This window comes from Anastrepha ludens, chromosome 6 (genome assembly GCF_028408465.1).
Source record: "Anastrepha ludens isolate Willacy chromosome 6, idAnaLude1.1, whole genome shotgun sequence".
Classification (NCBI taxonomy): domain Eukaryota; kingdom Metazoa; phylum Arthropoda; class Insecta; order Diptera; family Tephritidae; genus Anastrepha; species Anastrepha ludens.
The window spans coordinates 53,122,914-53,137,315 of record NC_071502.1 but is presented as its reverse complement, the minus strand read 5'-3'; the positions used below and the strand labels follow the sequence as shown (position 1 = coordinate 53,137,315).

The 14,402-nt window shown below is 39.1% G+C and overlaps 1 protein-coding gene across 1 annotated transcript in view; it reads left to right on the top strand.

Moving 5' to 3' along the window:
* Positions 1-13,358, top strand: part of LOC128867476 (kelch-like protein 17) — a 92,304-nt gene extending 78,946 nt beyond the window's left edge. Inside the window, 5 exon segments of the mRNA XM_054108694.1 lie at positions 4,390-4,486; positions 4,623-4,859; positions 7,461-7,567; positions 7,646-8,634; positions 8,690-13,358. Of these exon segments, the coding sequence (XP_053964669.1) occupies positions 4,390-4,486; positions 4,623-4,859; positions 7,461-7,567; positions 7,646-8,634; positions 8,690-9,392 (2,133 nt within the window). The 3' untranslated portion in view covers positions 9,393-13,358.
* The last annotated feature ends 1,044 nt before the right edge of the window (positions 13,359-14,402 follow it).

Here is a 14,402-nt window from a genome sequence, read left to right as displayed (position 1 = left end):
CATAAAACGAGTTTAAACTCAATTTCTGTTCACACACTATAGTAGAATTTAACAAAGAATTTTGTTGTAGTATGCTTTAACCTCTTCCTAAACTTTCATATTTGAGCGTTTATCGAAACAGGTGTAATGAAAGTTCATTAAAAAAGGCAGTTAGAGGGCTAAATTGTTCCACAGAAATTGAAGGCAGACAATCTTACTGGGGGTACAAGGTAATGCTTATATATTTGGTATACATATATCATATATATGCATATATACATACATATGCAACCACATACGAGAACAATTATGGGTAGAATCGATTTGTATGGAAAGCAAGTTTTTCGCAATTTGCTTAAGTTGGCATAAAATTGAAGTTGGAGTAATTTTAAAATATTATACGAGGTGTGTTAAAAAAATAAGGGGAATTTTAAAATTTCGCGGGCTACGGACATTGGACTTTCAATTATTATTATTTTTTATGTTAGACCACTCGTCTCAAAGATATGCTCACTGTGAGAGGCACAAATAAGACAATCGTTTTGCGTGTTCGGCGATTTTCTGCTATCGAAAAAAATGGATCAAAGAAGTTGCATCAAATTTTGTGTACGAAATGGAATTAAGTGCTCAAAAACACTTGAAATGTTGACAGTGGCATTCGGAGAGAGTACTCTAAGTCAAAAAAATGTTTACAAGTGGTACAAGTGTTATGGACCATCGTCGAATCACAATTAGAGAAGTTGCTGAGGAGGTCGGCATATCGGTTGTCTCATGCCATGCAATCTTTTCGAAAATGTTGGGCATGAAGCGTGTGGCAGCGAAGTTCGTTCCAAAATTGCTGAATTTTGACCAAAAACAACGTCATATGAGCATCGCTCAGGAATTGTTGAATGACTTGAATGATGATTCAGATTTGTTTAAAAGGGTCATAACTGGTGACGAATCATGGGTATGGTAAAAATAATAATCAAAAGTCGAATCTACGTAGCCCGCGAAATTTGAAACCTCACAAATATATAGTATATATTTCTATATCTATATATATAAATGTGAAAATCTGTCCCTATCTTCGCTTATAACTCGAGAATGGCTGAACGGATTTATCTTATCTTGGTCTTGAATTATTCGTGGAGGTCTAGGGAAGGTTTAAAAGGTGAGAAAAATTCGAATAATTGCCGGGAAAATGGTCAAAACGTGGACCCGGGTAACCTTCGGATGTGTATATACAATATGGGTATCAAATGAAAGCTGTTGGTGAATGCTTTAGTTCAGAGTATTTTTCATGCCGCTCTGTGACTAGGGTCTCGAGATAGAGACCAAAACGTGGACCCTAGAATGTGTTTGTACAATATGAATATCAAATTGAAGCTGTTGGTGAATGCTTTAGTACAGAGTATTTTTCATGCCGCTCCGAGACTGGGGTCTCGAGATATAGGTCAAAACGTGGGCCCGGGTAACCTTCGGATGTGTATATACAATATGGGTATCAAATGGAAGCTGTTGGTGAGTGCTTTAGTTCAGAGTATTTTTCATGCGGCTCCGTGACTAGGGTCCCGAGATAGAGACCAACACGTGGACCCTAGAATGTGTTTGTACAATATGGATATCAATTGGAAGCTGTTGGTGAATGCTTTAGTTCAGAGTATTTTTCATGCGGCTCCGTGACTAGGGTCCCGAGATAGAGACCAACACGTGGACCCTAGAATGTATTTGTACAATATGGATATCAATTGGAAGCTGTTGGTGAATGCTTTAGTACAGAGTATTTCTCATGCTGCTCCGTAACTGGGGTCTCGAGATATAGGTCAAAACGTGAGCCCGGGTAACCTTTGGTTGTGGATGTGCAATATGGGCATCAAATGAAAGCTGTCGATAAGTGCTTTAATGTGGGGTAATTTTCATACCTATTGATGACTAGGGTCTCGAAATATATGCCAAAACGTGGACCCGCCGTGTCTTTAAACCGAATTAAACCAAACTTACACACTTTGTTAAGTAGGTATTGAAGATGGTTTCCGTATAGTTTGAATACCTATTGGTAGATAGGGTCTCGAGATATACGTCAAAACGTGGACCCGGGTAACCTTCGGACGTATATGTACAATATGGGTAGCAAATGGAAGCTGTTGATGATTTCTATAGTATAGAGTATTTTTCATACCGTTCCGTGACTAGGGCCTCGAGATAGAGACCAAAACGTGGAGCCTATAATGTGTTTGTACAATATGGATATCAAATGGAAGCTGTTAGTGAATGCTTTAGTTCACAGTACTTTTCATGCCGCTCCGTGACTAGGGCCTCGAGATAGAGACCAAAACGTGGAGCCTAGAATGTGTTTGTACAATATGGATATCAAATTGAAGCTGTTGGTGAATGCTTTAGTTCAGAGTATTTTCCATGCCGCTCCGTGACTAGGGCCTCGAGATAGAGACCAACACGTGGACCCTAGAATGTGTTTGTACAATATGGATATCAATTGGAAGCTGTTGGTGAATGCTTTAGTTCAGAGTATTTTTCATGCCGCTCCGTGACTAGGGCCTCGAGATAGAGACCAAAACATGGAGCCTAGAATGTGTTTGTACAATATGGATATCAATTGGAAGCTGTTGGTGAATGCTTTAGTTCAGAGTATTTTTCATGCCGCTCCGTGACTAGGGCCTCGAGATAGAGACCAACACGTGGACCCTAGAATGTGTTTGTACAATATGGATATCAATTCGAAGCTGTTGGTGAATGCTTTAGTACAGAGTATTTTTCATGCCGCTCCGTGACTAGGGTCTCGAGAGATAGGTCAAAACGTGGACCCGGGTAACCTTCGGATGTGTATGTACAATATGGGTATCAAATGGAAGCTGTTGGTGAAAGCTTTAGTACAGAGTAGTTTTCATGCCGCTCCGTGACTAGGGTCTCGAGATAGAGACCAAAACGTGGTATTGAATAAATAGTATGAGAATAAAGAAATAAATAATATGAAAACCAAATCTTTTCTGTTCTAAACCATATCTATTCTATTTTAGTGTGCCCAGCGAAGCGGGCCGGGTTTGCTAGTATATAATATATAATTGACGCTTACACTCTATATTGGATGTTTGTCCTAACTCTTCCTCCCATTTGTGGTGGAAGTGCGTCTTGTGTTCTATAAATGGAGGAACCTACAGTTTTAAACCGACTCTGAACGGAGTTTTTTGTGAAATACCCTCAGAGGTTTGCCATTGCCTACCGAAGGGCGATCGTTATTAGAAAAAACGTTTTTTATTGTATCATTTAGTGCTTCATGCCTGGCGATTCGAACCGTGGCACTTCCGAATGGTAGTCACGCCAATACCAACATATTCGTCCATGGGATCGAAAAAAAATATTAACCCTTCTTTAAAAAGAAACTTAGACCATCTGTACTAGCACTATTTTCGGCAAAATTGATTCTGGAGATATAATCCTTTATAATTACCAGAATTTTTTCGGTGTAGAGCAATACATTCGAAAAATCATCGGTTATTGGTCGACTTGAGTGAGACATGGTGTCATCTTCCATATCCAATTATTTAGTGTAGCGTCACAAAAATTGGTTGGCGTTTATTTGCACTCTAGCGTTATTTTGGTTATTGTTGTTGTTGTAGCAGTAACTACAACAACAGCGTTATTTTGGTCTTCATTTTCGAAGAAAAATCGATCAATAACGACGCTACTTCTGAAACCAAAACTAAATAGTTCTCGCTTCGGATTAATTGGCTTTTTCCGACTACACGTGAGTTACAAAGTCCGAGATCCGTAGGTGAAAAGATGGTTTATTGAGCGAAATCGCCCATATAATAAGGACATCTAACAACTTAACAATAGTTGACTAATATGAATTATTTAAATTTTTTTTTCTCCGTAATACATGGAAAGCTTTGATTAATTTTGGGTACCTGCGAATAATTTTCATTAGTACGCGCGTTTAATTGCATTTTGTGGGTAACCCTATTCAATAGAAAGATTTTTTTAGATATTTAATTTATTGGCTTTAATTTTTTAACAGGTGGCACCCTTTCCAAAAATATATTCTTAATTAAGTTTTTTCAAACCTCTTTCCTTTTACACACACATTGACATATTATATTTATTTTATTATTTTAACAGGAAATTCATTTTTTAAACAAGTGGCAACCCACTTAACAATATTTTCGAAATTAATATAATAATGTTAATTTAATTTAATTTTACTTTATTAAAAAGTAGCAACTATTTTAAAAAAGTAACCTATTTTACAATACAGGTCATAAACTATCTGTATACAAAATTTTATGCAAATCCGTGCAGTCGTTTTCGCGTAATTGCGTCACAAACATTAACACACACACTTTGCCATTTATAATATTAGTAGTATTATGTTTATTTAATATATTATTATCTTACCTCTTTAATTTTTAGCTGTGCGATGTTTCTCTGGAAGTGGGTGGCGAAACTATACAGGCCCATAAAGTGGTGCTTGCCTCAGTATCGCCATATTTCTATGCAATGTTTAATGGTGAGTTACAAACACTGATCAAATATTTATTTTAATTTATTAATAAATTCAAAACAATGTTATTAGTATTCCTACTTTCAACTCCCCAACTCTTATACATTTTCCAAACATTAACTTTTTGCTCCCCATTTACCAGATGATATGCTGGAGCGCAACCAAGGCGCGGTACGTTTGCATGACGTCGATGTTACAGCGCTGCGTCAACTCATCGATTACACCTACACAGGTGAGATAACCATAACCGAGGACAATGTGCAGATGTTGCTACCCGCCTCCAGTTTGTTACAAATTCACTCAGTACGCGAGGCATGTTGCAAATTCTTGCTGCGACAGTTGCATCCATCCAACTGTTTGGGCATACGAAGTTTTGCTGGTAAGTATAACTTTGCTAGTGAGGTAACGTGGGATATCCACTTATATATAAACGTTTTCGGGTTAAATGAAACTTTTTGTCGCTAGAAGAACAAGTTTCGAGTTAAAATTGTGACATGCTTTTTGTATATTCTGCTTATTAAATATTTACTTGTAAAAAACAGAAATTGTATTCACACTTCCCTATTAGTTGAGTTGATGGGTTGAGACTAATCAAAAAAATGTTGTTTGATTTTAGTAATGAAAAATTGGATATGCCCCATAATTCCATTATTAAAGGTGTGTTCACTTGTGACATTAGAATTCTGACACTCCTGTACAAAAGGTCGCATTTAAGAAGGGCGAAGAAAATAAAAAAATTAAGTACCTTCGTCAATATGACGGTATTGTGTTACCTAAGCATTATGACCTTAATGAAAGTCTTTCATGGAAGAATAGGGCTCATCATAAATTTAGTTCACTAAAAACAAGCTGTAAACATACCCACGCCTTACTTGACTATGCTTTGCCGACGTAAGTTTGGAGTTTTGATCCCTAGTCGCGGTAATTCGTACATTCCTAACTATATAGTTGACAAACTACCCCGGACACGAAACACCAAATGATAGAAAATATTTTTTCCATTTAAATAATGCGAGTCGGCATCTATGGGGACGGTAAATGGTCACCATAGGCACCTTCGAATATCCACTGTACACATGAGAATAGTAACGAGCACTTTCTCTGTTGCTGTCCGTCTTCTCTTATACTTATCATTGGACCGGATAAATCACATTCTCTTTCTCTCCATAAACTGCTAAGATTCATCAAAAAATCTGGGAAATTTGCAGAGGAGCATTGATTTCGCACCGGACCAATATTTACTTATCTTTTAAATTCTCTGTCTAGGCTTTAATGGTTATATTGTCTGAGTGCTTAGAAAAATTTTAGATTTCCACAATTCCATTCCATGACAATTAATAATGTCAACAAAAAGTGCAGTTCCGTAAAATATACGAGAATGAAACCAGTCTCGCAACACAGAGCAAAGTTAATGTCATCGGGTCGCAGCTTACATACATAGAATTAGAGGGGATTGGTAAGAAAGAGCTCTGCCGAAATCGGTGCTCCGAGGATGTGGCTATCGAGATCATCTAAAAGACTCAAACTGAGAAAAGCGTGCTGTTTCAACTAAGTCGGACAAAAAGAGATGTCGATGATGTTGTTGCGGTGTTGCAGTGTTGATGAATTGTCTAAAGCAAGTTAGGTGTCGCTTGTATTATTGAATCGCTTCAAAACTATATTTGCCATGAAACTGGAGCACTATTCCCGTGAATGCTCGAATTTCTGTTAATTGAAAAGAGATTCATCGCGGATGCTGCATACTCTGAACACAAGGCGATTGGATTGCTGAGGTGTATAAAAATTCACGGTTTTGTGCAAATAGGTACCGTAATTCTTAGTCAGATTATGTTGCTTCCTCAGGGAAATCTTTTCTCTAGGAGGCACTCGAAAACACTTACTGCTATTGGCCTAAGCGTCTGAATGCAGAATAAATTTTTGTTATGCCATTCGGGCAACCATTGTTATTGCTGCAACTTGGTCGCAAAAAACTTTGGTACCTTTTCGAGTTGAACATAAAAATAATGTAACATGAACATGGGTGGTAAGTAGCTAGGTGCCATACTATGGAAAAATATAATGCTTATATGGCGACCGCCATAGCCGTAGTGGTTGGTGCGTGATTACCATTTGGAAGTGCACGGGTTCGAATCTCCGGGCATGAAGTTCTTTCCATATTGTATATGCAAATATTATGTGGCTTCTAAGTGAGACGGGAAGATAATCCATTTTCAGACCGTAGAGTTTTAATTTTCTACCGCAAATTCAGAATAATAATTTTGATAGGTTTTGTCGAATATAGAATATTTTTAATTTTCTAACTCAACTCGTCGTCCAATAAGAGGTGTTATTTTGATATTCAAAGAAAAACGCTATTTTTTAATATATATGATCGGATGTTTAATTCATTATAAAGAGGAAGGTAAGCCGGTAATAGTGGATAATAACATCAAGCAAATGACCAGCACGACCACGCTTACAGGAGAAAATCCTTTTTATGAAATTTTCCATAACCGAATTGCAAAGTGGCTGCCCTATGTCCTCGATAGCCTCACGAAATCCATCTTTGAGGACTTAAATCGACCCTGGGCTGTTGGCGTAGACCTTTTCTTTCACGTGCCCCCAAAGAAAAAAGTCCCAAGGTGTTAAATCACAAGACCTCGGTGGCCAATTGTGATCACCTCTTCGAGAGATAACACGGTCCGGAAACTTTTCCCGGTTTCGTAGCTTGTGTGGCACGTAGCGCCGTCTTGTTGAAAATAAACGTTGTCCAGATCAATACCATCCACTTCCGGCCATAAAAAATCGTTAGTCATCTCTCGATAGCGCAATCCTATTCAAAATAACACCTGTTATTAGAAAACCCTCTATTTGTATTGAAAAGGAACTGGTACTGGAAAAAACATGTCCGCAATAACACACGGACAGACTTTCCTGTAAGAACATTTCCTTCATTCCCTACTTTCTTTCCTATTTTCTTCTAAGATCTCTACTTTTCCAGATGCTCATTCCTGCAAGGAACTACACACACGTTCGCATAAATATGCGCTGCAAAATTTCCAGCAAGTCGTCGGAACCGAAGAGTTTTTACTTCTGCCTTTTGATGAGGTAAAGAGTTGATTAAATCAATACTCATTAATTATAAAATCTTTTTCTATCTTTCTTCCCTTCTGAATTTTCGCACAGGTCAAAGATCTGATATCGAACAATCAATTGAATATTTGCTCCGAAGAGAAAGTTTTTATTGCTGTGCTCAATTGGATTAAACACGATTTGGCCGAACGTCAGTGCCACATTGCAGAACTGATGAGCCACGTACGCTTGCCATTGGTAGGACGTGACTTCCTAATGACCTGCGTCGAGACAGAGACACTCATAAGAGAGGATTCCCAATGCAAAGAACTCCTGCTCGAAGCCATGAAATATCATTTACTGCCAGAACAGCGCAGCTTGATGAGCAGCCAACGCACACAAGAGCGCCGGCCGGAGGGCATGAAATCGTATGTGTTTGCTGTGGGTGGCGGCAGTCTTTTTGCCATACACAACGAATGCGAAGTGTACAATCCGCGCACCAATGCTTGGACACCCATTGCACCAATGTTATGGCGCCGTTCACGCTCCGGCGTAACGGCACTACACAAACAGCTCTATGTCGTCGGCGGTTATGATGGCGTAAGCGATCTGAGCACTGCCGAATTCTATAATCCATTAAATAATAAGTGGACTAATATTACGCCAATGGGTACGAAACGTTCATGTCTAGGTATTTGCGCGTACGATGGACTGCTGTACGTTTGTGGTGGCTATGATGGGGCCTCATGTCTTAGCAGCATGGAGCGGTATGATCCGCTGACAGCCATCTGGAGCTCGTGTCCGGCAATGAACACGCGTCGACGTTACTGCCGCTTAGCTGTATTGGACAATTGCATTTACTCGTTAGGGGGGTTCGATTCGACCAACTATCAGTCGAGTGTGGAACGTTTCGACCCACGTGTGGGACGTTGGTTCCCCGTACAAAGCATGACAGCGCGACGCAGTAGCTGCGGTGTGGCCTCCTGCGAAGGCTTCTTATACTGCATCGGTGGTAATGATGGCACAATGTGCATGTCCAGCGGAGAACGATTCAATTTAAGAAGGAACGCGTGGGAACCGATCGCAGCGATGCATTCAAGAAGGTGAGTGCGATTTGTAAGAAATAGCAATAATGTGTATTAAATAGGTTCTTCACAGATCTACGCATGAAGTCGTTGAGGTGGATGGTGCACTGTATGCCCTCGGTGGCAATGATGGCTCATCCTCGCTCAATTCAGTAGAACGTTATGATACGCGCCTGAACAAATGGACAGTAGTCAATTCGATGGTAGCACGTCGCAGTTCAGTAGGTGCAGCGGTGCTAGAATGCTTTCACCTCGAACGCGGACTGGTACAAACAACGAACTTATGACCTTTGTCGACCATAGCAGAAACTTTCGCAGCGGCTGCAGTGGCAGCCGTTGTAGTTGGAAATGGTAATAGCAGCAGCGGAACGACAACGAGTGGCAATGGGAATGGCGGTAACAACAACACCGCCACGACATCATTGAATAGTGTTACATCAACGTTAACCAACAACCTTATCGTGCCGGGTCGCGCTGTAAGTGGACGTAGCATGTTGGGTGCAGCCGAGGTGAGTGGAAGCATTGGCAGCCTGATGAGTAGTAGTACGAGTACGCTCAGCACATCGGCGCCAACGACGACATCAACTTTGCGACGACTGCGCGAACGCGAAAGGGAGAGAGAAAGAGAGCGAGATAGTAGCACTGCGGAAAATCGAGTAAACAGTATTGCGACGGGTGCTGGAGGAATCGGTGGCATAGCAGCACCCGGAGCAGGAGTCACAGGCATCAATAGCAATGGCGGCTGCGGATCGGGGAAACCGCCCTCAACGGCCTGATGTTTGCGTTTCAAATGAAGGGGAAGGGAGATATAAAAAGGAAGAAAAAAAAAATTATTGAAGAAAGGAAATGACAGTGAGTGAGGGGCTAGAAGAGTAAGAGAAAGATGTTAAAGCAGAGTGAGGAGGAGTTGTAGAAGAGAGCAGCATAGCAGTATTTCTAGTCAAAAGGCAAGGTACGCATGTAAATTTGTATGGTTTTAGAGAATGTATTGGATGTATGGAGAATAGAATGCGCAACGTAAAGGAAGTGAAATGAACTCTCTTTAAAAAAATTAAATTAATTCATGATTAGGTTATAAAGTGTGTTGATGACATGTTCTACATACATTTTTAATTACGAAACAAATATTTTTTACAAACGTTCATACATACATACATGAATACACAATTATAATCACACATAAGCGTGCATTAACTAATCCTATACATACATACATAGACATTTATGAATAAATAATTAATAAAAAATATTATTACACAAGCGCTAAAATACCGAAATATTAAATACAAATTTAACACTTTACTGCCCTTTAGCTAGTTTTACAAAATAAATTTTGGAAATATTTCAAAATGAGTAAGGGTATTTAGGGAACGTGTTGCATACGATTTTGCATTTAGTAAAAACAAAATGGAACAAAAAAATTAATAAATAAATAAATAAATTTTTTGGAGCGCAGCAAACGGAGACGAATAGCAAAAAGTCTAAAAATATGAATTGTGAAGTTTATATATTTTTAAATTTTTTGCTTTAATAATAAATAAATTATGAAATGAAATCGTATGTATTTGCATATGTTAGGGCGCCTCACCAAAAAGAAATGCGGTTTTTACACCAAAATCATAAGATCTATTATATTCTAAAACTATCGCCAAAATAATTCCGAAAATTATGATTATAAATTTAAACCTGGTGCGATTTGAAAATACCTCGAAAGTAGAGTTTTTTTTTATAAGTAAGTTAATTTTTAGAAATATTTTCCCAAAAAAAGCACCTGAGAGAAGTTTCAAGGGCTTATAGTATAAAAATTTTATCAAAGTAATCAAAATTGTGAGGCACTTTTCAAATCGATCCAGTTCAATTACAGTCTGTGTCAGAAGAAAAGAACCGGGTTTTTTCTTGTAACTTCAAGACATATTTCGTCCTGCTTTTGCTGCGTAATAATCCCACTCAAGGGCTACGACGCCAGTGCTAACTCAGGTTAGTGTCGTTCGAAACTTTCCCGTAAACGCAACCAAACAAAAATGTGTGAGAAGTACGCAAAGTGTTTCGAGGCGGTATTTTTATGCACGCATTCGAAAGGGCCGCGGCTGGAAAATTGATTAAAAAATCAAAAAATTGTGTTGTGATGTGGAATCAGCGGTATAAAGTGTACAAAAATGTTGATAAAATTTTCCGAGCGCGGCTTGAAGCCAGGACGACAAAAAAAGCAGGATTATTATTATTATTAGAAGGCCATTACGCACTGCGACCAAAGCTGATCTATTGTGAAACGCCTATTTTTGTTACCCTAGAGTTTCAGGCTTTTTAAAAGTTTTAGCACAATTTTAGGTTTGTTGTTCCAAAGATTGCGTGGAGATACTACGATACTACCAAGGTGATGAAGACTCTATCTGCCCAACGCAGGACATTCACAAAGCACATGTTCTGAGATTTCTATGTTCATTTCGCAAAAGCGGCAGACATTGATCTCAGATTGACTAATATTATGTAGATGATACCTTAGGCTGCAGTGACCTGTAAGATATCCTGTTAAAAGACGCAGATCTACTCTGCTTAGTGAGAGTAGCTTGTCAGATATTCCTTTGTTGGGACTTAGGAATAGCTGACCGGCAAATTTCCTTTCTTCCCATTTCCTAAGGAATTCATTAATGTGGCTTTTTGTGAGTCCACATAAAAGCTCAGGACCAGTAAGTTGCATATTTGCTCCCTGTTTTGCAAGGTCGTCAGCCATTTCATTCCCCTCATGTCCTTCATGTCCCGGAAACCAGCCTAGTGTTACTATGTTGAGGTTTCCTAACGTGTTGAGAAGGTTTAGGCAATCATTTACCACTTTTGAGGTGATAGTTGTTGATAGAAGGGCTTTTAGAGTCGCTTGGCTATCTGAAAGTATGTAGATGTGAGTGCCTCTCATTTTCCTGCTAAGGCATTCTCTCACACATATTTCAATGGCATGCATTTCTGCCTGGAATATTGTTGGGTAGAGTCCCATCGGAATCGATTTTTTGAATTTAGGCCCATTGATTCCTGCCCCTGTTCTACCATTTTATAATTTGGACCCATCAGTAAACCATAGCTGAGAGCCAGGTTTGAAAGTGATAGAATTAGTTCTCCAGTCTGTGCGTTCATTAATTATAACTTGGAAGTTTCTGAAGGGTATTGGTTAGGGTGATAGAATATCATCCCTATGAAGAATGGGACTATGTAGGAAGTCTTCTAAGATCTTTAAATGTCCTTTCATATCCCCACTTTTAAGTTCAGATATACCTTTTAATCTTAAGGCACTCGAGCGAGCTTCCCTTTCATTCAAGATTGGAAGCAGTGATATGTGATATGTTCAGGAGCACACCCAATGCATCCGTGGGACATGTTTTCATAACGACTGTAATACCAACACATATCAGGCGATGCAGTTTGTTTAATTCGTTAACTTTTTTTTTTTTCGCCGGGTTAGGGCGTAGGCCAGGCCCAAATTTCAAAAATTATAAAAAACAAAGCAAAATGATCGCCGTAAAGGTGTAAAGCCGGGTGTAAAGCCGGGTGTAAAGGTGTAAGCAAGATAAATAGATCGTCCAACTTTTTAAGCAGGACCCTTCTTTGCGACTACGCTAAGCACATACAATTCTTGCTAAAAAGGGAATAGATGTGAGTATGAACACCATCGAACGACGATTGAAAGAGGCGAACATATCCTACCGCCCCAAATCATCAAAACCACTGCTCTCAGAAAAATACATTGAGAAACAACAAAACAAGAAAATGGCGTCACAGTAATGGACTGACCTTCTCAGTCCCCAGACGCCAACCCCATTGAAAATGTGTGGGGAATTATGAAAACGCATCTTGCCGGAAAGTCAGTCCACGATTTAAAGCAACTCGCGTGCGTCAAGTTCGCAAAATCTGGTCCTCTGTCGACGAGCTACGCAGAAAAGCTGGTTCAAAGCATACTGAGAAGATGCCAGGCTATACTCGACAACGATGGAGACTATACGGCTTGTTGAGAAATTGCGACTCGTAGTTTTCTACATACCTTCATGTAAATAAAAATTGAAATATATATCTTTTATACCTACTTCATGAATAATCGCGGTCCTTTTTTCTAACACAAACTGTAAATTTTAATATATTTCTAAAATATTTTGGCGGAAGTATAAGTTTTATAATTCCAATGGAAAAACAGTACCCATCTCTTCTTTTTTTTTGGTGGAGTGTAATGCATCCTAATGTACTTACATACTTACGTAAACATACTTATGTATGTTTACGTACATATATATGTATAAACAAATACGAAATGAATTAAATCTTATATCTAATAAGGCTTACTCTGCATCAAATTTAAGTATATTTGAAAATATTGACGATGACAACTCCTATCCACCTAACCACAAACTACGATTTACCTAATAAGTGTACTAAAAATAAGCAAAATAATAAGACAAAACAAAACAAAACATGTTCAATATGTGTTCGCAAATTAAAATATTTCAATTTTACAATACAAGTACTGAAATAATGTTTCGACTATACATACAAATATATTTAAGGCAACAACAAATACATTTATGTACATATGAACAACTAAGATAATTATTTATATGTGTGTCTAAAGGCCACGATTTGTGGAGCCCATTTGGCGCTCCGTGGCGCAACAAACCGAATTCTTATGCAATTACTAACAATTCAAATACATACATACATTACAATTATGGAACAAAATTTGTGTGTTTTAATGAAAAGCTGAATAAAAGGTAAGAACCAAGTGGGAGCGAAGGTTCCGATTAATTATTAAATATAAGCTCATTCAAGGCCGGCGGGCCAATTAGATGTCCTAAATTCAGTAGTTTTCGCGAAGCGTTGTAGGATGAGAAAAAAACCAATTAGCCAAATGAAGTTTTGGGGATAGTTTAATATATATTTGAACTAAAAAAACAATTTGTACAATCTCCAACAATAGATTGTAAGCCGAGTTATCAATAGATTCGGAATGACTGTTAACAATCCCAAAATTTCGTTTGTAACCTTTGACCGTTTGATCTCCTTCTCTGCGCAGACAACCGCAATTGCCACTAAAGTCCAAAATTGCAACAAGGTCCTCAAATCGCTTACCGGCAGTATTTGGGGTAAAGACAAAGAAATGTTGCTATCGACATTTAAGGCAATTGGCCGACCAGTTCTAAACTATGCTGCGCCTGTCTCGTCAGACTTGCCACAACACTGCTATTCGGACAGCGACGGGTTGCCTCCTGATGACCCCTTTACAACACCTACACATCAAGGCACAGATGCTACCTGTAAAGGAGCACAGCAAATTGCTCAACAAACAGTTTCGGCTAGGATACTGCCGTAGGTTTCACCCATGTAGACACCTGCGAGCCGCCTCCCAGGCACGTCAGGAGGCACCTCTTCTACTAAGTCGATGAGATCCAGGAAAAAACGAACCGACAAACACTGGACCGGACAGTGTTTAGACAGACAATAAACGACAATCATTGGGAGACCATTACTTCCTTCTTAAGCTCCCGTTCCCCGAATGCCGTAATCGGAGTCCAACTACCACCCATAGCAGATTGAGAACACAACTACGTTCTGGAAATTGTAGCAGGTTAAACTCCTACTTATCTAGAATTAACCCCGACATATCAAATATGCATATGTCCAGCATGTGAAGGCATCCCGCACGACACTAACCACCTTTTTAAATGCCCCATCAAACCCACTTATCTAACACCTCTCTTCCTCTGGACCCAACCTGTCGGAACAGCAAGTTTCCTTGGCCTGCCGTAAGA